At 37.7% G+C, this 24352-nt stretch overlaps 1 protein-coding gene across 15 annotated transcripts in view; it reads right to left on the bottom strand.

Annotated features, from left to right (window-relative positions):
• ITSN2 (intersectin 2) overlaps window positions 1-24352 on the bottom strand; it is a 151144-nt gene that overhangs the window by 91044 nt on the left and 35748 nt on the right. For 10 of the 15 annotated variants that reach the window (XR_003967941.1, XM_030311536.1, XM_030311549.1 and 7 more), the window contains exons 2-14: window positions 23835-23898; window positions 21573-21674; window positions 16779-16871; window positions 14762-14825; window positions 13522-13685; window positions 11560-11766; window positions 11319-11415; window positions 9849-9988; window positions 5340-5403; window positions 4678-4815; window positions 4134-4219; window positions 2952-3214; window positions 1910-2059 (exon numbers count right to left, since the gene is read on the bottom strand). Coding sequence is in view for 14 of the 15 variants with exons in the window: in XM_030311536.1 (XP_030167396.1) it covers window positions 1910-2059; window positions 2952-3214; window positions 4134-4219; window positions 4678-4815; window positions 5340-5403; window positions 9849-9988; window positions 11319-11415; window positions 11560-11766; window positions 13522-13685; window positions 14762-14825; window positions 16779-16871; window positions 21573-21674; window positions 23835-23865 (1599 nt within the window). In the remaining variant the exon portion in view is untranslated. Of the gene's footprint in view, window positions 1-1909; window positions 2060-2951; window positions 3215-4133; window positions 4220-4677; window positions 4816-5339; window positions 5404-9848; window positions 9989-11318; window positions 11416-11559; window positions 11767-13521; window positions 13686-14761; window positions 14826-16778; window positions 16872-21572; window positions 21675-23834; window positions 23899-24352 lie in introns of those variants that run through there. The other 5 variants (XM_030311539.2, XM_030311538.1, XM_030311540.1 and 2 more) reach the window with 1 other exon arrangement.

Below are 24352 nucleotides of genomic sequence, written 5' to 3'. Positions count from 1 at the left end.
TGGGCTGAAGTGTACCCCTCCAAAAAGTTATGTTGAAGTCTTAATCTCCAGGACCTCAAAATGTGATTGTATTTGGAGACAGGGTCTTTAAAGAGATCATAAGGTTAAATGAGGTCATATATAAATGGGCCCTAAAATAATCTGACTTATGAGGCTAGAAAATGTGGACACGAAACAGACACCAGAGATGCGCAGGCAGAGGAAAGGCCATGTGAGGGCACAGCAAGAAGGCAGCCATCTTCAAGCGAAGGAGAAAGGTCTCAGAAGTAACCAAACCTGCTGACATCTTGATCTTGGACTTCTGCTTCCAGAACTGTGAGAAAATTAATTTGTGCTGTTTAAGCCACCCAGTCTGTGGTATTGTTATGGCAGCCCTAGCAAACTAATACAGTAAAGGGAGGAGGAGAAATAAGGCTTAAAAATCACTCATAAAGTTTTTACTGGAAAGTATGCTTCATACTTGAGAAATACACGCTAAAAGGAATATGAATAGGTTGTGTCTACCCTGGATTTCATGTTACTTATCTTCAGCATGTGTAAGTATAGGCTCTGGGCCTTCCAGACTCTGCACATTAATCTATGCTACTTCTTGGTATGTAATCCAAGTTCTTGGGGGGAAAAAAACCATCAATCTTAGGATTCTCTCCCACTATATACTAAAAAAAAATTTTTTTTAGTATTTATTTTTGACAGAGAGAAACACAGGGTAGGAGTGGGGGAAGGGCAGCGAGGGAGGGAGACACAGAATCCGAAGCAGGCTCCAGGCTCTGAGCTGTCAGCACAGAGCCCGGTGCAGGGCTTGAACCCATGAACCATGAGATCATGACCTGAGCCAAAGTCGGACGCTTAACCGACTGAGCCACCCAGGCACCCCTGGCTCCCATTATATTTTTAAAGAAAAATATAGAGTCAAAATAATGGTTGAGACAGATACCCAAGTAGCTACACAAAGAAGTTAATGTTTTTTAGGACAGTTTTATAGTACTATGGTAGGATCAATAATTGTGATATACTTTCCTATCCATTTGAAGTACCTTTATGATTACAAATATTGCTATTTTTAAAAATTTTAATTTCAAGTCATCAACCAAATAAAATGTGAGACTCCAACTAAACAAGATCTATACTTGGCTCTATAACAAGGCTACACAACCATTTTTGCAAAATCCTATTATACCATCAGGTCAGGCTTATGGATTCTAGGGTCGTAGTAGAAAAGTATACTTTCCCAACACCCTTTATACCTTCCTACCTTTCATTTGCAACAAAGTCTTTTAAACAACTTGACCCTCTGATATCTGATGTGTAAACATTGGTAAGCATAGTGGTAAGAACCACACAGTCCTACGGAACTGGAAGGAATCCCAAGAGATCATTTAGATCAGGAATTTCAAATCATTTCTGTCTTTTTAAAAAGCAGTAGAACCCTTTTTCCAAGCAAATCTCAGATAAAGCTCCAATAAAAGCAAAGCAGGTAAGTGTGGAGCTTCTCTGCTGTGAACGGTGGGAAGCACTGGGGAGTGCCTTAGCCTCCCCTCTCCCGCTGCTGGTCACCCCACTGGAGTGGGCTCTTCCAGACAGCAATTTGGAAAGTGAAAATTACCGAACTAGTGCAGCCTTTTGTTTTATAGAAGGGGAAAGTGAAGCACAGAGAAGGGAAAGGTCTTGCCCAGGAATGCGTGGTTTGTCAGCTTCTGAACTGAGACCACAATGTAACTCCCAGCATTCTGAGTCACTATCCTGTTTCAGTACACTATACCATCCAGACTGTTAAGCACACATGAAGACGTGACGATATAATCACATGAACACCTAATATATTCATGAGGTAGGTTTAAAAAACAATGACGTTTTTCAACAAGTAACTCTAGCATCATTCAGGGAAATTTCACTTAAACTTCAGCCATACCAGTGCTTCCAACTCGAGATGAAGACTCTTCTTTTTAGAGTTTAACCTGACAATTTCTTCCTGTTCTCTATTCCTTTGATTGAGAAGCTCCTGGCGACGAATCCTCTCCCATTCTAAACGACGTTGTCTTTCAAGTTCTTGTTTTGCTGCCTGAAAATAATGACTTAAGTTTGACTTTTAAATTAACAATTTTTCATCATTCAAAAACTGCTGGGATAAAAAAGATAAAGGCGAGGCAGCGTTTAGCACTTAGTGGGCTTCAGGGCCTAAGGGTACCTGGGCAAACCCAGTTTTACCAGTGGGCCTAACCTACAGACTTCCACAAAAGCGACATCACCCATCAGACTTTTTGATTGTTTCCTGGGACCATCTCTTTGTTTCTAGTTACTTTTCGTTTAAACCAAAGGACAATTTCATAAACATAAACGTTAATAGCAATAATCGCACCTGTAGTCTGGTATCAGGGAAGAAAAACCCTTCTACTGATATTACTTCAGTATCACTGTGATTTACTGTGCTCCATCCTAAAGCCCCTTGAAACAAAGCCAGTCCTCTTAGGGATGCCACACGGCACCATTTATCCCAAGGACCTGCGCAAGCCCACCCTCGTGCTTCTCCTCCAGACCTTCAAACTCCCCAGTCTCAGCCTTCTGCTGCACCAGTTCTGTGGCCTCTCACTCTGGATCCTAAGCTTACTTTTGTTCAGTGACCTGCCTGGACAGACCCCTTCCTCTGGCTCACTAACCTCAGCTCCTCACTCAACTCAGCTTTGCAATCAATCCTTCTTTGAGTTGCAAATCCTTCTTGACCTACAGAAATACCACCTTTTCTACCAGTTACTGGCCCTGAAAACTCTTTACAAGCAAGGGCCCTCTTCCAGTCCACAAGGGAAGGAAGGTTCAGAATTGGAGAATAGGTAAGAATGAATGAGGCAGAGAAAAAGGCACAACAAAAACAGCCATTTTTTTTTGAAATCAAGTAAGATGTATCCACTTATCAAATATAATCATTTTCTTAGGCAATAAAATAACTTAAAAATAACCTCTCGTCTTTCTATCTCTTTTCTCCTTTCTTCCTCCCGCTGTCTCTCCAATTCCCTCTGCTTCTCCAAGCGTTTTTCTAATTCAAGTTGTTTCTTCCATTCTTGCTCCTGTAATTCTCTCTGTTTTCGCTCCCACTCTTCTTTTTCTTTCTGGGCTTTTCGCTCTGCCTCCCTCTGCTGCTGCTCCATCAGGGCTTGGCGCCGCTTCTCCAGTTCCACGTTCCCTCGCTCGTAGTTGGCCTTCCGCTTGTCCTCGAAAGTAACTAAATAAGGTAGACAGTAAACACTCTCACATGAAGAGCCCAACAATGTGGACTCCAATTTCAACACACTCTTGCCTCGTGATCATCTGAGTGCTGTTACTCTGTGGATACTTCTCTTAAGGATAATTTTACCTCAAATATAAATAATAAAATATTTACTTTTGTCTAAGAGCATTCATTTTTGGAAAACAAATTTCTAAGTATGAATTCATCTGAGAGAGAAAAAATAATTTTACTATTCTTGCCAATAAAACCATTTTCCAACTTTTTTCTTAGCATTTTCTTCAAGGACAAAGCTAGATGGCTATATATTTATTTGATATATTTCACTATATTTTTAATACTTTAGAACATCTACATATGTACTTCTTCAACCAATATTTAAACTGTTCTTTAGAGCTTAAGATTTTATCACATCACCTGCTACAGTGATTTTTCCTAAAGTGAGAGAAACATTTTAACTAGGATATCAAATACGCAAACTCTTGCCAAATGTGCATACTTTCTTCCTAAATACACTTCTTCTCATTTTTGACTATCTTAACTTTTGCTTCAAAATCCAACCCATTCATCAAATAGTTTTCTCTTATGGTATATAAAATATTAAGAATGTAAAAATTCTAGGGGCGCCTGGGTGGCTTAGTCAGTTGGGTGTCCGACTTCGGCTCAGATCATGACCTCGCGGTTCCTGAGTTGGAGTCCCGTGTCGGGCTCTGTGCTGACAGCTCAGAGCCTGGAGCCTGCTTCGGATTCTGTGTCTCCCCCTCTCTCTGCCCCTCCCCTGTGCTTGCTCTCTCTCAAAATAAATAAACATTTAAAGACAGAGAAAGAATGCAAAAATTCTAGATACTCATTTACATCTCAAGGTAAAATTTAAGAGAACCCACTATAAATATACAACTTAGACACTCGATGTTACCTGGTAATTTTTTCTGAGGTTCCTCTTCTTGAATTTTCTGATATGAAGGCAGAGTTCCATTAATGGAATCAATTTGCTTTCCTCCTCTAGGAAAAGCAAACAAACATATTTAGCAGTCTGGGAACTCTAGACCAGACTATATATACAGTTATACTACCAAATGACTAGAGCCATTTAACATTCAGAATACAGCATCAGAGACATTAAGAGTGCAATATGGTCTGTAGTAACCATGTACAGCAGGATACGGACTGAGAAAGAGAGAGAGAGATCTGGATTCCCACCACAGTTCAGCTGATTGCAGTTGGTGGGCAAGTTTTGTTTTTAATCTCTTTAAGTCATCAGTTTCCTTATCTATAGTATGGTGGAAACACACCTACTTCTACTCCTTCCTGGCATAACTCATTAAATACCAAAATCAAATGGCAGTGTAAATGTTTAACTTCCCCCTAAACTAGAGCAGAGGCCTCAGGAAATCGCTATGTAGTAATCATGTCTGTCCCCAGGGATCAAAACCATGCCTCTTCCGTCCAGAGGCGCCCACCTGAAAGATGGAGGGACAAGTTCAGGAGGCAACGTCAGTGGCAAGGGCTGTCCAGCTTTGGCCATGTCAGTGAGATGCATCGCAAGGATGAACTCTTCAGCTTTCAGCTGTCCGTCGCCATCAATGTCAGCAAGGGTCCTAAAGCAAATGTGAATGCTCCCAGCTTAGAAACAAAGTCTATTTAAAGTATTTTCAAAAGAGTTCAATATTCTATTTTTAAAACAAGAAAAATGAAACAGCTGGATTAACTTTAGGGAAATGTAAATATATATGGAAAAGTGAGCTTATTTTTACCCTTAATTGTCCTATTGTACAAGAGAGGGGAGAAACTTTGAAACAGAAAAGGAAACGTTCCTTCTGAAAATGTGGCTTATCTTGTTTCATGGATAATTCACCTATCAAATCAGTTATCTCTAAATTAAAAATGAGATATTCTCAAACTCTCCGCAGACACCATTATGAAAAAGCAAACTAATTTTACCTGCAAAATAATTAATACCAAATTTTCAAGAATAACATTTTGTACAATTTTACTGGCTTTCAATGTTGCATTGATCTTCAAATGGCTGCTCTTATGGAACATCTCTGAGTCACAAACTTTTTCAGAAACAGGATCTTTCTTACCATAGTGGATGTATAGTTGAAAATCTTGACAAACTCACCAAATAGTAGCTAGCTGAGTTTGAGAAAGATTTGACTGAAGAAGGGCATTTCTAGCTTGAAAACCTGATTGAACAAGGAAACCATAAAAACAAAAAAAGAAAAGAAAGAAAGGAAATTCTTTAGTCTCTTTAAAGTTATGAAAACCTAAATAGCTGTATCTACAAAATAACACTGCTGCCACCCTGGGAACTTTTAACATTGGAAAGCTTTTACCACATGCAGGTACTGAGCATTCAGCACCAATCAAAGCACAACCCTTGCCCCAAGGAATTTAAATCTAGAATTAATAAGTCAAGTGCTCCCCCAGTCCTTTTAGAAAATAACAGTCCATGCCACTGACCAACATGAAGGACCAAGGGCTGGCACAGAAAGTACTGGAGGCCAAGCTCTCCGCCTTCCTCGTGCTCCCCATGCAGCCCCAAGCACAGCTTTTTTAGTGTCTTCAGATTTTCTCTTCTCTCTCTGATCTTTCCTCTTCCAAATAACCTGTAAATGCTGGCATTCCCCAAGGCTCTGTCCTGGGCACTCTGTTCTCTGTGTGTTCACATCTGTGAACGTTCTGTGACTTTTAATAGCACCTAAAAGCTGATGATTCACAAATGTACACCCCAGCCCAAACCTCTCCTCTAGGTTTAGACTTCTATAACCAACTGAAAAACCTACCTAAGTATTTCACAGGTATCTCAAACCAAATTCATACAAAATAACTCTCTCAATCCCCATTCACACCCCTCTTCCTAACCATCACCCCAACCATTCTCCCTCAGTCTGCCCTTCTCTCTGGGTGGCATCACTGCCCATCCAGTGGCTCAAGCCAGAAACCAGAAAGTCACCCTTGATCCCTCCCTCTCATGTACACCTATATCCAACGTCAAGTTCTACAATGTAACATCACTGCATGTCTGGGTCTTTCTCACCTTGTAAGTCCCAACTTAATGTCACCTTCTCAGAAAGCCCTTCTCTGTCCACCCTATCATCCAATATACTTCTGCTGGTTTCCTTCAGAGCTCATGTGACAAACTGTAATGTAACATTTATCTTCCTGTTTACCTGTTTATTGTCTGTTTCCACTATCATGCTAAGTTCTACAGAGACCAAAACCTTCATTGCTTTATTCACTAACATATTATACCCAGTGCCAGGTACATAAATGCTTAATATTTGCTAAAGTAATGAATAAAGTTGTAATCCAAACTACTCTAAAGTGCAGTAAGGACTTATGGGATAGGGTCTGAGAGTAATAGCAGTTAGCATTCACTGAATGCTTACTATATGTAGTAAGCTGTTCCAACTTCTTTTCCCTGCCTCAATGTTCAAAAATACGTAATAGGCTTCCTGATCTGCATTTTCATGTCAGGATAATAGTCAGACAGGAATCTCAGGCATCTATTCAGAACACAAAGTCCTCGTCTGATTCACAGGAGTATTCACTCCTGGTGGGCAACTCTGTGGCTTTCTGACCATGGATAAAATCACATGGCGTCTCTAGGGAAGGTCAGCTAGTCACTAAAGCAGGTGTCGCACCTCCCATTCCCAGGTGACTGACTGAGCCCTGAGTAATGGAAGAGTCAGGCCCTATTCAGGGTTCAGCCTGAGTTGAGGCCCACCCAAATAACTCTGCACAGAAGACAGTACATCCTCCAACTCCTCCGCAACAGGTCCCACCACAGAGCCAGCACGAATGCTGCTAACACAATGTTTCACTGAGCTTTGAACATGAGGTCTTGGTAATCAAAGCGACATATACTATATGGAACAAACACAAATACACCATAAATTATAACATGCAATTGGATGTTTATATTACATAACTTTAAAATATTTTTCACTCTCTTAAAAAAACCTGGTCATTCAATAAAAATCACATAAGGAAAACCACTGGAAATAGCTCATGGCCTCATCCAACTAATTACTCCTTAGTAGATTTCACATAGGAAGTAAGATTTGAGGAGGTTTTTGCATTAAAAGGAGAATTCTTCTAATAAAGAGAAATGGAAGGCTATTGCAAACCTAGAAAAAAGGTCTAATAACTAATGTTTCAGCTCTTGGACAAAGAAAACTGAAAGTAGATCCCTTAGCATTAGGCAACAGAGCAAACAGGAGGAAAAAGAGAAGGAATGTAATTGGTTAAAAGCATACTGGTGGAAGGCTTAAATGTGTGCAAAGTGTGAATAATACAAAGTGTTACAGAGAGCTAGCAGAGTACTTCACTAAGAAAAGCTCACTTGAAGGTGCCCTGCCTTCAAGTTGGTCTACCAATCCTTTGGATATCCTATTTCCTGTGCCTATAATGTTAGTCCCTCATTCTCTATGTGGTGATCTACTCATCCTCGAAGATCCAGCTCAGATGTCATCTCTTCTGTGAAACTCTCCCTCTCATATCTTCAGTGTTAGTTACTTTCTCATCTATATTAATCACAGCACTTTCAAACCACTAATCAAATACTATGATTATGTGACGACCTATATACTATGGATTCTTCAAAGACATGGACTGTGTCTTCCTCCTCTGTGTATTCCAGTGCATCACAGAGTGCCCAGAAATTATGTGATTCAGAAACTATGAGTCAATGGATTCATTTAAATAAATCATGCGAGTTTAGGGGGGAGAGAAGAGGAAGAACAAGAGGAAGAAAATTAGATCACCACAGGCTACACTCATTGAACAAAGCACATCATGTAAGTCTAAGTCAGCCCCATCCTCATATACTTGGGCTTCTGCTGTTTCAGGACACCAGAAACAACTATTTTTTTTTTTTTTTAAATCCTTAACTATGAATATATAACTTTACTCTCATAGGTCTCAGAACAGTAACATTCTCTGAAAACCTAATACAAAACCTTCATACAGTGTGGCATATACAAGTAAATAACAGTAGGGATTCATTCTTTACAGCAGCTCCCCACGGACCTTCAAATTCCATCTTTGTTTATAATGTTTTTAGTACATACAGAAAATGTACTAATTGTAAGTTTTCAGCACCTCAGGAGGTTTGTGCATGGCCCCTTCCCAACAGAGAAACTATAATATTCTGATTTCGATCACCATCAGTTACGTTTCCAGTTCTTCAGCTTCATATAAATGGATTAAATAGTATGGATCCTTTGGGCCAGGCTTCCTTCATTCAATACATTATTTTGCTGTGTTCTGTTACAGAAATATACCACGATTTATTTATCCATTCTCCTACTGATAGATACTTAGGCTGTTTCTTTTCTGGATGTTTTGAATGAAGCTGCCATGAACATTTTTGTATGTCTTTTTACCACTTTTATTAATTTGAAAAAAGAAACCATTTATTTATTTATTTATTTATTTATTTATTTAGAGACAGAGAGAGAGAGACAGAGAGAGGGAGAGAGGGAGGGGGAGAGAGGAAGGGCCGGGGCGGGACACAACAGAGGATCTAAAGCAGGCTCTGTGCTAACAGGAGAGCGCTCAATGAAGGGCTCAAACTCACGAACCATGAGATCACGACCTGAGCCGAAGTCGGACACCTAACTGACTGAGCCACCCACATGTCCCTAGTAATGTATCTTTAAAGAAAATATTGTACATTTTTGCTTGTCCCATCAATTTCAAAGCCTTCTTGCTCCCTTGCCCTACTGCACAGAGACCTCATACTCCTATTCCATAGACTACTTTTCAAATTGTCTAAATATGCCATGTACTTTTAGCTCTTGGGATTTCTTCTCTGTCACCCTCAAATGTTCCCACCTTCAATCTCTATTTGTCCAAACCCTAACTCTTCATGATGGAGCTTAAATGCTCCCTTCCTATGTCTTATCTGATCTCTTTAAGTATTAGTATCTCCCATTCTATGTTCCCTAGCACTTTAGAGCTCTATTATTTTAAAATACTTATTTTATTATTCCACCTAAACTGTAGATTAGTTGCTGAGTGAAGAGAGAGGGGGAAAGTTAGGAGGTAGGAACTCTACTTGCCTTTCACCCTGTTTATATCCCCTTCACTACTCTTAATTGGAAAAGTTTGGATAATGTTCTAGCATGGACTCAAATGTTCTATAGGGACCTAAGGGCAATTCTTATGGAAGCATCTGGGTTGGAACACGAAAGGGTAGACAATGCTCCTGGGAGGTTTCAGTAAGGGCAAGCAGAGAAAGACCCAAGTAGGGAGGGGACCCACAGGGAAAATAAGATGAAGCTAAGTGCCACACACTCTTCCCTGTCACATGAGGGTCTCCTTTCACTGCACTGGAGGATGAGGCTTCATCTTCTCAAGAGAGAGGTCTTTCTTCCAAAAAGTTGGGTGTACACCTGTGTGCTCAATTTGACTGTAAGAACTTTGAAGAAACTGATCAAGTTGTATCCATCTTTGAGCTCTCACACAACTTAAGGTATCTGTATTTATCAAATGCCTGCTAAATTTTTTGGATGCTAAAATTTTAGGTGAGTTACAAAGTACAAATTCAAATAAGAGTTCTTCAGTAGGAATTCATATAAAAAAACCTTAACTCTCACATTCTGAAACACTGTATGCCACCTACCTGAGAGGTATCCACTCATGCTTTTGTCAAGACTATTAAATTTTTGCCGATATTTTAACCTTGAAGGCTGAGGAACCGCCCACTCTAAGGTCCCAGTCTTGGGCGAGTTTCCAGAGAGTGAAGCAGTTGAGGAAGTTGAGCTACAACAAAATTTATTAAAAAATTTTATGTTACTAAAAAGAATACACACAAACTTTATAAGACAGAGACATTAAGAATCACACCTTCTATGGTACAATAGTAATTGCTTTTGATATTTTAAAAATTTAAGAAATTTAACCTCATTCTTAGGAAAGCAAATACCATATGAATTACAGAACTACCAAGAACCTATTATGTGTCAGGCCCTGTATGGTGCTAAGGCCTTAACAAAGACAATTTCTAATCCTCCTAACAAACTCAGAAGGTTTTACTGTCCCCACCTGTTTGACGGGCAAACTATGGCTCAGTGAAGGTCACACACATCCATTGGGAGTCTAAGCTAGGATACCAATCCTCCTCTTCTGAGTTAAAGCTAACACTCTTGGTACACTGCCTTAAGGAGTACTATTATGATTTATATAAGGGGTGATGAATGAACACTGAAGCTTTTGTGCTTTCTAAAATTGAAAAGCTATTCAATCAGTAGAATTTGCTCAAGAAAAAAATTAATAATACACCATGGCTATGAGACTTTTTAAGAAACATATATATATATATATATATATATATATATATATATATATATATTTTTTTTTTTTTTTTTTTTAAAGGAAAAATATGTAATTTGGGGGCAAAAACTTGACAACTGAAAATACAGCAGGGGCGCCTGGGTGGCTCAGTCGGTTAAGTGTCCGACTTCAGCTCGGGTCATGATCTCACGGTCCGTGAGTTCGAGCCCCATGTCAGGCTCTGTGCTGACAGCTCAAAGCCTGGAGCCTACTTCGGATTCTGTGTCTCCCTCTCTCTCTGCCCCTCCCCTGCTCATGCTCTTTCTCTGTCTCAAAAATAAATAAAAACATTAAAAAAATTAAAAAAAAAGAAAATACAGAACATTTTTAGTTTACATGGAACATTTTTTTTGAACATTTAACAATTTTATTTTTTTTATTTTTTTTTACATTTATTTATTTATGAGAGACAGAGAGAGAGAGACAAAGCACAAGTGGGGGAGGGGCAGAGATAGAAGGAGACACAGAATCTGAAGCAGGCTCCAGGTTCTGAACTGTCAGCACACAGCCCGATGCAGGGCTCGAACTCACAAACTGTGAGATCATGACCTGAGGTGAAGTCGCACGCTTAACCGACTGAGCCACCCAGGCGCCCCAAACATTTAACAATTTTAAAAATAAAACCTTATTTTATGTGAGTTAGAAGTAGTAAATTTACCTTAAGCATTTTACATTTGGCCATTCTAACGTAAAACCTGGATAAGCTCAGAGCTACTCTTTATTGGAAGCATAAAAAGCTGGAGGTTTTAAGCCTTCATACCTACTAGATCCTAAATCAATCAGAGACTGGGCTTTCTGTAAACTAGCACCGCCGAGTCCTCCCATCATGAGACTGTAAGATGACGTATGAGGCAATGCTAAAAAGAAAAAAGAAGAAGAAATGAAAAAGGTTCACACAAAACGATATCACAAACTATGAAGGAAATCTGTATTTATTGGGACAAAAATGTAACGGTTTCTTTCTTTAACAGTTTCTGACTCATTAGATAGTAAGTACTTACTTGAAGAAGAATAAGGAATGGATAACGGCTGAATGAGGCCAGCGGTTCCATTTGGTAGTGATGATGTGCTAACAGAAGGCACTAGGGGAGCAGGCATCATTAAGGGAGGAAGGGTGGTCCCTGAAGTCGCAGAGGGTAAGGGGGTTGCCATAGGTGCAACTGGAGGCAATGAGTGAGGAATGGACAGATTGGGCATGCTTCCCATTCCTAAAGACAAAACAGAACACATTTTCCAGTGCTTGTAATCAACTATAAAAGCACATGCCAGAAAACAAGTTTACAGTACAGTGAGCAGACCCATGTTTATAGAGACAAACTAGGCTTCTTGTTAAAAAGTTCACTAAAGCAGCTTGGTGACCTAGCAGTGAGGGAGATACTGCTTTCGATATCAATATTCTGACCTGTGTGAACTCAGGGAATGACAACTAAGGAGTTAAAAATTCTCTTCTAGCATCATCATGAAAGCTAAGCAGCCTTTTCCAATTAAATGTTAGAAAGACTGTATTACCTGATTAGATGTGGGGTTTTGTATAAGGATAATAAATACAGTGCTGTTGAGTCACTCAACTAACACATACACATACACACATTCCCCCGATGTCCCCAATCCCCAAAAAAGGATGTTCTAGTTACTAGATACTATAGGAGAGCCATTTATGCATATGCATTATTTGCAAGAAGAAAATATGCCATATATTTCACTTTTCTTATAAGTAACACATCCATGCATTTAAGGACAATTCTTTTTAATTTTTTTTAATGTTTATTTTTGAGAGAGAGAAACAGAGCATGAGCAGTGGACAGGCAGAGAGGGAGACACAGAATCCAAAGCAGGTTCCAGGCTCTGAGCTGTCAGCCCAGAGCTCGGCACAGGGCTCCAACCCACGAACTGTAAGATCATGACTTGAGCCAAAGTCGGATGCTCAACCGACTGAGACACCCAGGAGCCCCAAGGACAATTCTTTAAAAGGAACAAAATGATGACTTTTATTTATTTACTAACTAGGTGCACGATAAAAGTACAGTCACACAATGATTTGGTATTTATGTCCAGAGCTCACTACAGTAGTGAAAGAATTTAGTGGTTTAAGATCTGACATCTGGAATGAAAGAACAGGTTTCAGATACACAAAAATGCCTAATCCAATGTTCTGTTCCAGTGAGTGCTTCTCATACATAATCAATAAGAAACTATCTAATCAGGGGCGCCTGGGTGGCTCAGTCGGTTGAGCGTCCGACTTCAGCTCAGGTCATGATCTCATGGTTTGTGGGTTCGAGCCCTGTATCGGGCTCTGTGCTGACAACTCAGAGCCTGGAGCCTGCTTCAGATTCTGTGTCTCCCTCTCTCTCTGCCCCTCCCCTGCTCATGCTCTATCTCTGTCTCAAAAATAAATGGAAAAAAAAAAAAAAAAAACATTAAAAAGAAAAAGAAAGTATCTAATCAAAATTAACAGAAAACTGATTCCCTCTGATGAAAGTGTAAATCAAAGTCCATAACTTTTAGCCCTAAATTTAGCTGGGTAATTAATATTTAAATCAGAAAAATTTCTACTTAGGAATAGTTTTAAATTACCCCCTAAATTAAACCATTTCAAGTGAGTTTAAAATTGTTCACATTTTTTCTGTTACTCATACAGAGTACAGAGGAAACTAAGAACACTATTTAAGATTAGCTCTAACCAGGGGTGAGGTCATATAATTTATCATCCATCTGGGAACTGTGAAAGGGGACACTAGCCAGACTTGAGGCCAGAGCAACAGGCATAAATCAGAACTGTCCCTGGAAAACTGGGACACGAGGACACCCCTGCTATGACAGCGACTTTAATATTTCTTATCTCAGACATGAAATTTAACTTGGAGTCTAAGGATTATTGTTTTTGCTAACAAACCCTTTTCTGTTATTGTGTCCAGGACAAGTTTGACTATCAAATGCAGCTAATTCAATTAATAAATGCATACCAAAACGAGCAGAAATTAATGGAGAGAACATAGGAGGTTGTTTCATAATAGGAGGGAGGACCACGGGCAGCTGCTGGCCTTGTAGCTTCAGTTTGATGAGCTTCATCGCTATGGAGAATTCTTGCTGATCCATCTTCCCATCCTTGTTCAGGTCTGATAAAGCCCTAAAAGGACCATGATGTGGGCAGAATGCTATGTAGGGTCACCATTATTTTTGAGGATCATAAAATATGAACAATGACATAGCATTCACATATAGATCATCACTTAATGATAATCACACATATAAAAATAAACAAATAAAACCACCAAAACTAAATAACTTATACATTAAGAAATACTGAACAAGGATACCATCTTATAAAATACTGCCAGTCTACACAGAATCCACATAGAGAGAAACTATGAGACCTTTGGGATGAATTCCACCAGTATGGACAGAAAGAAATTATCCAATAGTATAATCATTCTAAATTTAATTTATTAATTTGTTCAAATATTTATTGAAAGCTTGTGATGTGTCAGTACTCCGCCAGGCATGGGAATATTTCAAGTGGAAAGAAAGATGGGGTAGCAGTTGATATTTATTGTAAACATATTAAAAAACAAAACACTAGGGGCGCCTGGGTGGCGCAGTCGGTTAAGCGTCCGACTTCAGCCAGGTCACGATCTCGCGGTCCGTGAGTTCGAGCCCCGCGTCGGGCTCTGGGCTGATGGCTCAGAGCCTGGAGCATGTTTCCGATTCTGTGTCTCCCTCTCTCTCTGCCCCTCCCCCGTTCATGCTCTGTCTCTCTCTGTCCCAAAAAAATAAATAAACGTTGAAAAAAAAAATTTAAAAAAAAAAAAAACAAAACACTAGATAATATAAAGAACAATTTTGTTTAAGGTCAGAGCAGGAAAAGGGCGGACTAATTTGGTGTTTACAGATGATGAAAGAAATGAAACAACTACAAAGTAACAGAAAGAAGATTTTGAGAGTCTGCCAAATTATAAAGAAATGTTTTTCAATGGCAATGTATACATCTTTCCTCAAAAATTCTAAGGACATTAAAAATTTGTCCAATAGAACAAAATCCCAATTATTCTCATTTAGTCAATAAAATTAACTTTTCTAATAGCTGAATACTTAATGACAGACTACAAGTAAAAACAACTTTTTATTAACACTGTATCAAAAAGAAAACAAAACCAAATCAGACTACCGGAAATTTAAGTTCATCTACAAAAAAGAACACTTTACCATATTTCAGCTAAAACAGGAGCCGGCAGTCCTGACTGTAAGAAAAAGGTACGTGCTTGATCACCTGAAGGTAGTAAAAACAAACATTAAGCAGCACATTAGTAAATGGAATTCCTCCAATGTCTCTGAATTATGGTAGTGGGCAATAACAATAACACTACTGATTTATCATCATTTTAAATTTCAGTCATTAAACAATTACACAGAAATACACATATACAATTATTTACATTACATTAATAAGACTTAGATGTTTTAAAACAAAAAAGTCACAAAAAAGGTTACAGGTGGGGCACCTGGGTGGCTCAGTTGGTTGAGCGTCCGGCTCTTGGTTTTGGCTCAGGTTATGATTCCAGGGTTGTGGCACTGAACTCTGAGCTGGGCTCCCTCCACTCTAACTGTGGAGCCTGCTTAGCACATTGTTCCTCCCTCCCTCCCTCCCTCCCTCCCTCCCTCTCTCCTTCCCTCCCCTTGCCCCTCTCCCCCACTTGTGCTCTCTCTCTAAAATAAATACTTAAAAAAAATGAAGTTATATGCATTAATCAATAATTAAAGGTTATATTATTCATCTTAGTTTCTCCATATTAACTGGGATATTTGATAATATCTCCATTTAATAGAATTCGTAATTGAAAAACACTATTCTCTAGAAGAATTCTAAATAAAAAATACCAGGTGTTGGGAAACACAGTCCCCCATGGGTCTCTCACAATCCTGTATGTCCTGCTGTGTGGGCCAAGAAGGCAAGACCCTTAACCACTTTCTACCTGGGTCATTTCTCAGAGTTGGGTTTGCAGTGAGCATTCTTGAGGCATGAGGTAATGTTTCCCCTGGGCCAAAAAACAAGCCTGCGTACCAAAAATGGTGGGTTCCCCTGGCTCAGGGTTCCTGTCCTATAACACAATCACTGCATGTTTAACATCCTTTTGAGCTCTCTACATCACCCCTTAGGACTCAGGGGACAAGAGAAGCCAAGAGGAACATGCTGATGCTCAAGCTGCGAGCTGTGCCACTCGTTAATAAAGTCCTTTGTCTCTGGATCAGGAACCTTGGGTCTTGTGCCAGCATCCATGAGACGGTAACAGACTACATTGTTAACTTACCAGTAGGGTAATCAAATTCTAGCCCTGATACCAGGGAAGGTAGCTATTATTATAGAAGTACAAACAATATTAAACTCTAATGGCTAAGAGGATGGATTCCAAAAGCAGACTAAAAAGTTTCAAAGCCCAGATCAACACTAACCATCTATAAATACAGACAATATAGCTATCTTACAAGGCTACTGCAAGATTAAATGAGATAATGCACTTAAGTACAGCATCTGAAATACAGTACAGATTTGGTAAACATTATTCATTATATTATTATAAATAAAGTGCTCACGTGCTTTGGCACAGAAAAAAAGTTTAATTTATACAAAAAAAAAAAAATGTGAAAGATACACCTAAATTGATCCTCCTTAGGCTCCGGAGGTCATTTTGCAAAACAAGGGCTACTGCCAACAATCAACACTTGGTATCACCCTCAAAAACAGAGGGCTAGCATTATAAAACAGATCACAGAAAAAAAATTCTAGATTATTTTCAAGGAAATGGACCTGACACATATTTCTTCTAGACTTAGTAATACTGACTGTTATACAGGTAATTGGCACAACATATTAGGAGCACATTAATAAATTTGCTTGGATAAAAGTCTCAATTACCTCAAGAACTAACCTGAAAACATTCTAGAAATAATGTTAAAGTGTGAAACTGGACAAGTAAACTGAACTTCTTGAAATTCTTGATTATCATTTAGGATTAGGAAAAGATCTTCCATATGCCAATTCCAAAACAACAAATTAAACCAGTTCCAGATAAAATAAAACTGCTGTTTTTTTTTTAATTCATGAATTGTGATAGGAATTTTATTACATAATAATTCAAATTTGATGGTAATCGAATTAAAATTCTAAATTCTAAGGTATTACATGAAAAGGAACATAATTCATAATTGAAATATAAACACAAACCTGTTATGTAACCTCCTGAGGGTTTGAGGTTATCAAACTGCTTGTCATGCTTAGTCCGTTCTTCAGAGGTAATAGCCCACATGTTTGGCCCTCCTAAAACATAAGTGAAAGACAAAGAAATTGTAGTATATATATGAGAATGCTCAAAATAATTCTAAAATGTAAATATAAAAACAAGTGTCCATTTACTGACAGTACTCTACCCCCACGTGACACAAAAAGTAAAACTCTTTCATGACCATATGGACATAGCACAGCCCTGAGGCTTTTCACTCATTCATCTAATTAACATCTATGGAACAATTACTATATACCACTCACTGGCAATGGGCAACAAGCTAAATTCTGGAAATAAAAAGATGAATAAAATATCATTCCCATCCTTTCGACACATTGAACATAGCTGATACCCACATATACTTCACTTCTGACTACCTTTTCAGTTTACTCAACTCCCAACAATAAGAATCCAAATGTTTAAATATATCGACTCATACACACTGGCTGTCTATTATATGAAAATCTGCCTTACAAAGCTGTTGCCGGGAATGCGTTTCATTGAAAAGTAGGTGCCCACTCTAATTTGAAACACTAGATGGATCTGATTTAACAAATATTTCTTAGCCCTAAATGAATGGATTAAAAAAAATCTATAAACATCCTCTCTTAAAGACAAGTTTTAAGATTAAAGTTAAAAATAAAGAAACAGATGTACTGAAGAACTAAGTTCCTAAAATAGTTAAACCTACACACTTTCTAAATAAATACCAAACACATAGTAAAAACCTACTTAGTTTACTGGTTTATTATAAAGTAAACAAATTACCCTGTCATGCCTCCTGTGACAATTTGGAAAAATGATGATGACAATAAAAAAATGACGACAACAAAAGACGACAGAGGGAAGCAGCTGGCTTTTACTGAGCCCCGACTCTGTGTCAGGGCCTTTTTAATGCAGTAAACTCACGGACTCTCACCACCACCCTATACATGAGATACTATTATTATCATCCCCATGATGCAGGTGAGGAAAGCAAAAGCCCTGACGGCAAAGCTAGTTGCTCAAGGTCGCACAACTAACTAACAAGTGGCAGAGCTGAGATTAGAACTCAGAGAGCCCAAACTCTGCTACGCAGTCTCCCAATATTTATGGAGAAGAGGCTCACATTCCCTGTACCTTAGCTGCTGCCTCCAAAAATTAGGAAGATTATGTAAGCTTATGGGGTGGTTGTAAAAACCATATGTAATGTGTAATGTATCTATTCTAAAAATAACACTAAATATAATTTTTCATCTATTAGATTGGTAAAATAACAACAGCTAACATTTCATAAAACTTGCCACATGTTAGGTATTTTTCTAAGAGCTTTATGTGTATTGTTTCTAAAAGTCTCACAAGAATTCTATCAGGTAACTATTACTACTATCACTGTTTTCCAGAGGAGGAAACAGAAGCATGGGAAAATTAAATAATTTGCCCAAAGTATCAAAGTTGTTAAGTGTTAAAAGATAGGATTAGAATCCACAGGCTTAATTAAGAATCTTAAACTACCTGCCATGATAGTTCAAAAGAAATAGACCCACAAATATATCGTCACTTGATTTCAACAAAGACATCAAAATAATTTGGTGGGGAAAAGATAGCCCTTCCACTGAAACATGTGGATGTTCTGAAAGATGTTCTGAAAGAACCAGACATCCACAGGAGCAACAACAAAAAACCCAAACCACCTCAATCCTGCACCATATGCAATAATTAACTCTAAATGGATCATAGAATTAAACACAGGAGCCAAACTATGAAACTTCTTGAAGAAAGCAAAGAAGAAAATCTTTGTGACTTTGGATTAGGGAATGACTTTTTAGGGCAAAAACTACCTAAATGATTTAAACTTTTTGTTAAGCTGGACTTCTCCTTTCTTAAAGACACTGTTAAAATAAAAAGAGAAGCTACAGACTGGAAGAAAATATTTGCAAAACATAATAAAGAACATGTATCCAGCATATATAAAGCACTATTCAACTCATTAAGACAATCCCTGCTCCCTGCCTCAAATAATGGGCAAAAGATTTGAACAGACATATGAACAGACATATTGAAGATACACAGATGGCAAAAAGCATGTGACACGATGTTCAACGTCATTGATCATCAGGGAAATGCATAAGAAAACTACAGTAATACTGCCCTGGGTGTGGAGTCTGCTTGAGATTCTTTCACTCTTTCTCTCTAAAATTTAAAAAGAAAAAAAAAGGAAGAAAAACTACAGTAAGATACCACTCCATGCCTATAGAATGCCTAAAATTTTTTAAAAAACTGTTGGCAAGGATGCTGAGCAACTCAAACTTTCACATAACTGATGGGGAAGAAAACGATTTAGAAAAAAAAGAGTCTGATAACTTCTTATGAAGTTAAAATATGCATTTCCCATTGCAACCCAGCATTAAACTCCTAGGTATTTACCCAAGAGAAATGAAGACTTTTTCCAAATAAAAATCTGTCCTCTGACGATTACAGCAGCTTTAGACATTTGGTTTAGAGACCAAAATCTGGAAATAACCCAGAGGTGTTCTGCAGATGAATGCACAAACAACTTGTGGTACACATTTATACAATGGAATTCTACTCCGCAATGAAAGAATTTCATTTATATGACATTCTGGAAAAAGCAAAACTACAGGGACAGAAATCTGACCAGTGGTTGCCAGTGGCAAAGGAGGGTGGTGAGGGAACCTTTTGGGTGACGGAAATGTTCCATACCCCGATTTACATGACTGTATACATTTGTTAAAACTCATCAAACTATATACTTAAGAAGGGTGAATTATACCTCAATACGCCCAACTTAAAAATTAAACAAAATAAAAATACAGCATCTAATATATGCTTGCTACATGGAGGCTACTCAATAAATTAGTTTCCTTACTCAACCCAATCCCAGGGAACAGTATAATTAAGGAGAAGTCAGAGCGTTAAAATCTTTCTCAGGCTCTTTCCTTTCTGGTAAAGGTACCCTTGCCAGAAAATACTGAGAGCGAGGCTTTTTAGTCAGAAAACTGAAGACTATTTAAAGTCTGGAGAGTCTGGTTAGGAAGGCTTGAGCTGCTCTAACACACAGCAGGGCACATCCCCTGGGCAAGGGAGACTGCTTCCTAAGACTGCAGAGGGCCCCGTGGCATCAGGATAGTGCTTTCTTATGTCCCACCACCTCCTCACCTTTCCTTGGCTACCTATCTTGACAGTGGCCAATGCAACCTATCTGATTTCTTGCTCAGTTCTTCATTACTCCAACCAGCCACCCTTACACCTTTGTATACATTCAGTCAAAAAACACTTAGGGGGCACCATTGTGACCAAGGACCAGGAGTACAAGGATGAATGAAATGAACTCCTTAAAGGAGCTCAGAGACTCCCTTAGCCAAAAGAATCACATACAACAATCATGATTAAATATTATGATTAATGTCACTTACAGATTAAAAACATTCTAAAGCATTATAACGGAATAATTTTCAGGTAGTATTTAATCTTTAAATGTGAGCACTTCAAAAAAATGACATTAAAACAAAAGATATTAATGCACTAAAAGTTTTACAGAAAGGAAAAGTTAAATAGCAATAAGAAAAGTAGGAAAAATATATACTTGAAAAACAATTTTAAAACAATTGATCCAATTCTGGCTTTCTTAGAATATATACTAACAGAATCTTTTAAAGAGCCAACAGTTTATTATTTTGAACTTCCAGTAAAACATCTCCCAATATTAGTCTTTAGTTGTTTGTAAGCCTTATAGAAAGTCAGAAAAACCCAAGTTTTGGGGTTAACGTTTAATATTTCCTTAAAAAGCTAACAACCTTTTACACTGTCTGACCACTTTAGAAATGTATTAAAATTCTATCCACTTCCCCCACTCATCACTAAATTGAGAATGTGGTATTTTCATAAAGATTTCTGTTGCTTATTCTCATCTTCTCACCTACTGGCTCTGTCAAAAATGTTCTTATGGTCTATGCAGAAGGAAAAATACACATTTATAGAACAACCACTATATGCTAAATCCCCTGCAGTAAAGTGTCATCTCTGTTTTACATATATAGATACACCACACACGTATATGGATATGTACACACACACACACACTCCACAAGGTTAAGTCACACAGCTGAGCAGTCAGAACACTTAGTTCTGAATGTACACAACTCAAACATGTTATACCCTGCTCGTATGCTATGAAATTAAATGAAGACTATTTCTGGGTCCAGTTCAAAATAATCGTCAAATGACAGATGTTGACCCAGTACAAACTTCAAGCTCTAAAATACAACTAGAATACTGGTCTAGATAGAACTAAAGCCTCAACTGGGACTTGAATAATAAATCCTTGGGCTGTCAGAAATGCAGACAGTACTATATATGATTCTGTAGGCCCAATGTTAACAATTTCCTAATTACAGAGATGAAAAGACTAATAAACTCTCAAACTCTAAAAAGGTAATGAAACTCTAAAAATAAAATGGCATTTTTTTCTTCCTAAAGCCATTTGCTGTTCCTGTTCCCTCCCCTCTTCCATATTTTGGATATGGCCACTGCCACAGGCTTCAGAACTTCTTACTCAGAGAACCAACTTCAGTACCCCCGTGATTTTAAGGCTGGAACAAGCTACGTTACACTGCAATCAACAGGCAGTGACATGAATCTGAAGTACCCTCTTGCTTATCACCTGATGACTCAAATATCAGGCTCTCTGTATTTACAATTTCATTACATGTTTGAAAAGCAGAAAGCAAACCTACCATGATTAAAGAAGACTCTGGCAAGGATGATTCTGCTGGTGCAGAAGACACCAGAATTAGAGTCACGAGTGGTAAAAATATGACGCACTGATCTTTTTTGCTCTGTTGAGGAGATGGGAAGTGAAGCATCAAAGAGACTAAGAAAAGAATATCTGCTCAATAGAACTTTCTAAGATGACGTAAATGTTCTGTATCTGTATCCCACACCATTTCCAACACAATGGCCACTGGCCACATGTGGCTTTGAGAACTTGAAATGTGGCTATGTGACTGAGGGACTGAATTTATTTAATTTTTATTAATTTAAATTTAAGTTGGAATAGTCACATGTAGCTAATGGCTACTATATAGGCAGCACAGCTCTGTGAGACCAAGTAAGTCTAAAGTCTGTGGTTAGTCTTGGGATGATAAAACAGGGCAAAATACGAGAAATACGTCAGAAGCGTTTAGAAACACGGCTTGGTCTAGGGCACTTATAGACAAGTTCCAACAGTACTGGGCATCGAAAAGATTTATCATCATCTATAATTGAGGATTTGCTAGAAGAGCAAACACTGCTTTGGAAGGCTTTGTGCTACATATGTGGATGCCTCTTCCAATAAGATCTTAATCTCTGAATTGCACTTCATTTAGATACATACAAGATTATCCTCAATCTTCAACTACATTATAAACAAAGTGGGAGGATATCACAGTCTACATTTGTTATCAATTCTTCAGAAGTTTTAAAAAATTACTACCTTTATTCCTATACACCACTTATAAGTAACTGTTCAACATTTTGTCTGATATTATTCATTCTTTTATATACAATGCAATGAGCTACAAAGTAGATACATAAATGTTAAGGGAATGGAAGAAACAGAATGAAGTAAGACTGGGCCTACACTGCTTTCTTTCATGTTCATTTGGTTTATAATACTTCTTAACACTTTGGTTGAAGTTTATAACTAAACTATGTATTTAATACAAACTCCTTTGTATGGTGCACAGAAATCCTCAAATTTGGGAAGAGCACATTACTACCATAATTATTACCCTGATTCTAAACTTATGTTTACTACTCATTGTGGAAAAAAAAAAAACCCATTATTTAATTTTTAAAAATTGTGGCATCAAATAATCTTCATAATCCCACACCATTTCCAGCAATGCTCACATTGATCTTTAAATAAGAGTTCTGAAAAGGCAAAAAACCAAAACAAAACCTTTATCTCAAGCTCCTCAACACTGAATTCTTCCACACAGAATTTAGTTTTACCTCTTACACAAATAATTCATTTTTCCAAAACTTTCCTAAATCTCACAAGGTCAATCCTGAGTCTTAAAATTTTAGATATACAACATGTATTTTTGTATTAATGATGTGCTTAATTTGGCCTTATGACTGAAAATTTTTTTTAAATGTAATTGATCAAATACTAGATGGTAACATTAAAACAGAATTGCTTTTTTTGCAAGTGATAGAATTATTCATGATGCTTCCCTCTTTTTTTCCCCTAATGTTCTTTAATATAACTGCTTTCAATTTAAATGTTAAAGAATTACTGACTAGACTCTCTATTATTTTTTATTTGTAATTGGCTAATGAAATTTACCACAATATTAAGAACTTTGCATTTTAGATTTCTTTAGCAATTTAAAAACATAATGCATTTTCTCAATTAATTCTATATGACATACACAGTAACTTAATACTAAGGTGGGTCAATTTGTATTTGGGAAAAGAATTAAAACTAGAATCAGAAAAGAAGCTTTAAAAGATTTCTGTTACTGAAATTACTTAAACATTTTCTTTAAAAATGTTTCATATTAAACAATTATGTGTGTAGGCATACACAATCCTTAATAAAAAGAAAACTTAACTATATGCATAGATTACTAAATGAATCTTTACTGGCTTACTCATTATACAATCATCCCAAGCTACAGAAAACATCTTTAATATTCTTCACCTTATAGCACTCTGCTTTCTGTCCTCCCATTTTATGCAACAAACACGAAATACCTTTAGGTTATTCTTAACTGCTCAAAGGCAAACACACATACCAGATGATACTGCAGACATGCTTATACTGAGTCACAGGAACTACTGCAGTGTTCTGAAGTAAACTATCAAAACATTTTCAGTAAGATTACTTTAAGTTTTGCATTTACAAGCTTAAGGAAAAATATCAAAATGAGTATTTTATAACCTCTACAAAAAAAACACCCCCAAAACCCATAACCTCTTTATCTTGCCACAAGCACAAAGCGGCTTACCATTCATAGTTGTGGGAAACTGAGCCATCATGGTCTTGAATTTTCCTTGCTAGCTCTCAGCCATCTGCAACATAAAAACATTGTGCCATTAATAATACAACAAGGGCAGATCGGAGCGTTAGTGCACCAGCTTAGCAGTGGGAATGTCTGTCCCCTTCAGCTCACACTTCCAATGGAAGACAATGCAGAGTGCTGCCGCTGCTGAAGAGGCAGGATTTACATTTGGGGAAGGGTAGGAGACTTTGTTGGGTAATGGTGCTGCCTTTTAAAATAGGAACACTTATAAGAAAAACAGTCACATATGTCATAGAAAATACTGAATAAAGAAGCTGTTGGCATGAGCCAACTTTGTAGAAATTAGCTTGGGAGAGAGGAAGGTTGTTCTAACAAGGCAAGATTTTATTTCAGAGATATCAATTGTATAAATTAAGTATATAAAATGACATGGAAACCAAGATATTCTTTTTTTCTTAATCCCCAAACAAGAAAAATATCCAAAATAAATGTAGCACAGCGTT

The sequence above is a fragment of the Lynx canadensis genome, chromosome A3, assembly GCF_007474595.2.
Source record: "Lynx canadensis isolate LIC74 chromosome A3, mLynCan4.pri.v2, whole genome shotgun sequence".
NCBI classification, from domain to species: Eukaryota; Metazoa; Chordata; class Mammalia; order Carnivora; family Felidae; genus Lynx; species Lynx canadensis.
The sequence above is the reverse complement of the archived record's forward strand: the minus strand, read 5'-3'. Positions and strand labels throughout refer to the sequence as shown.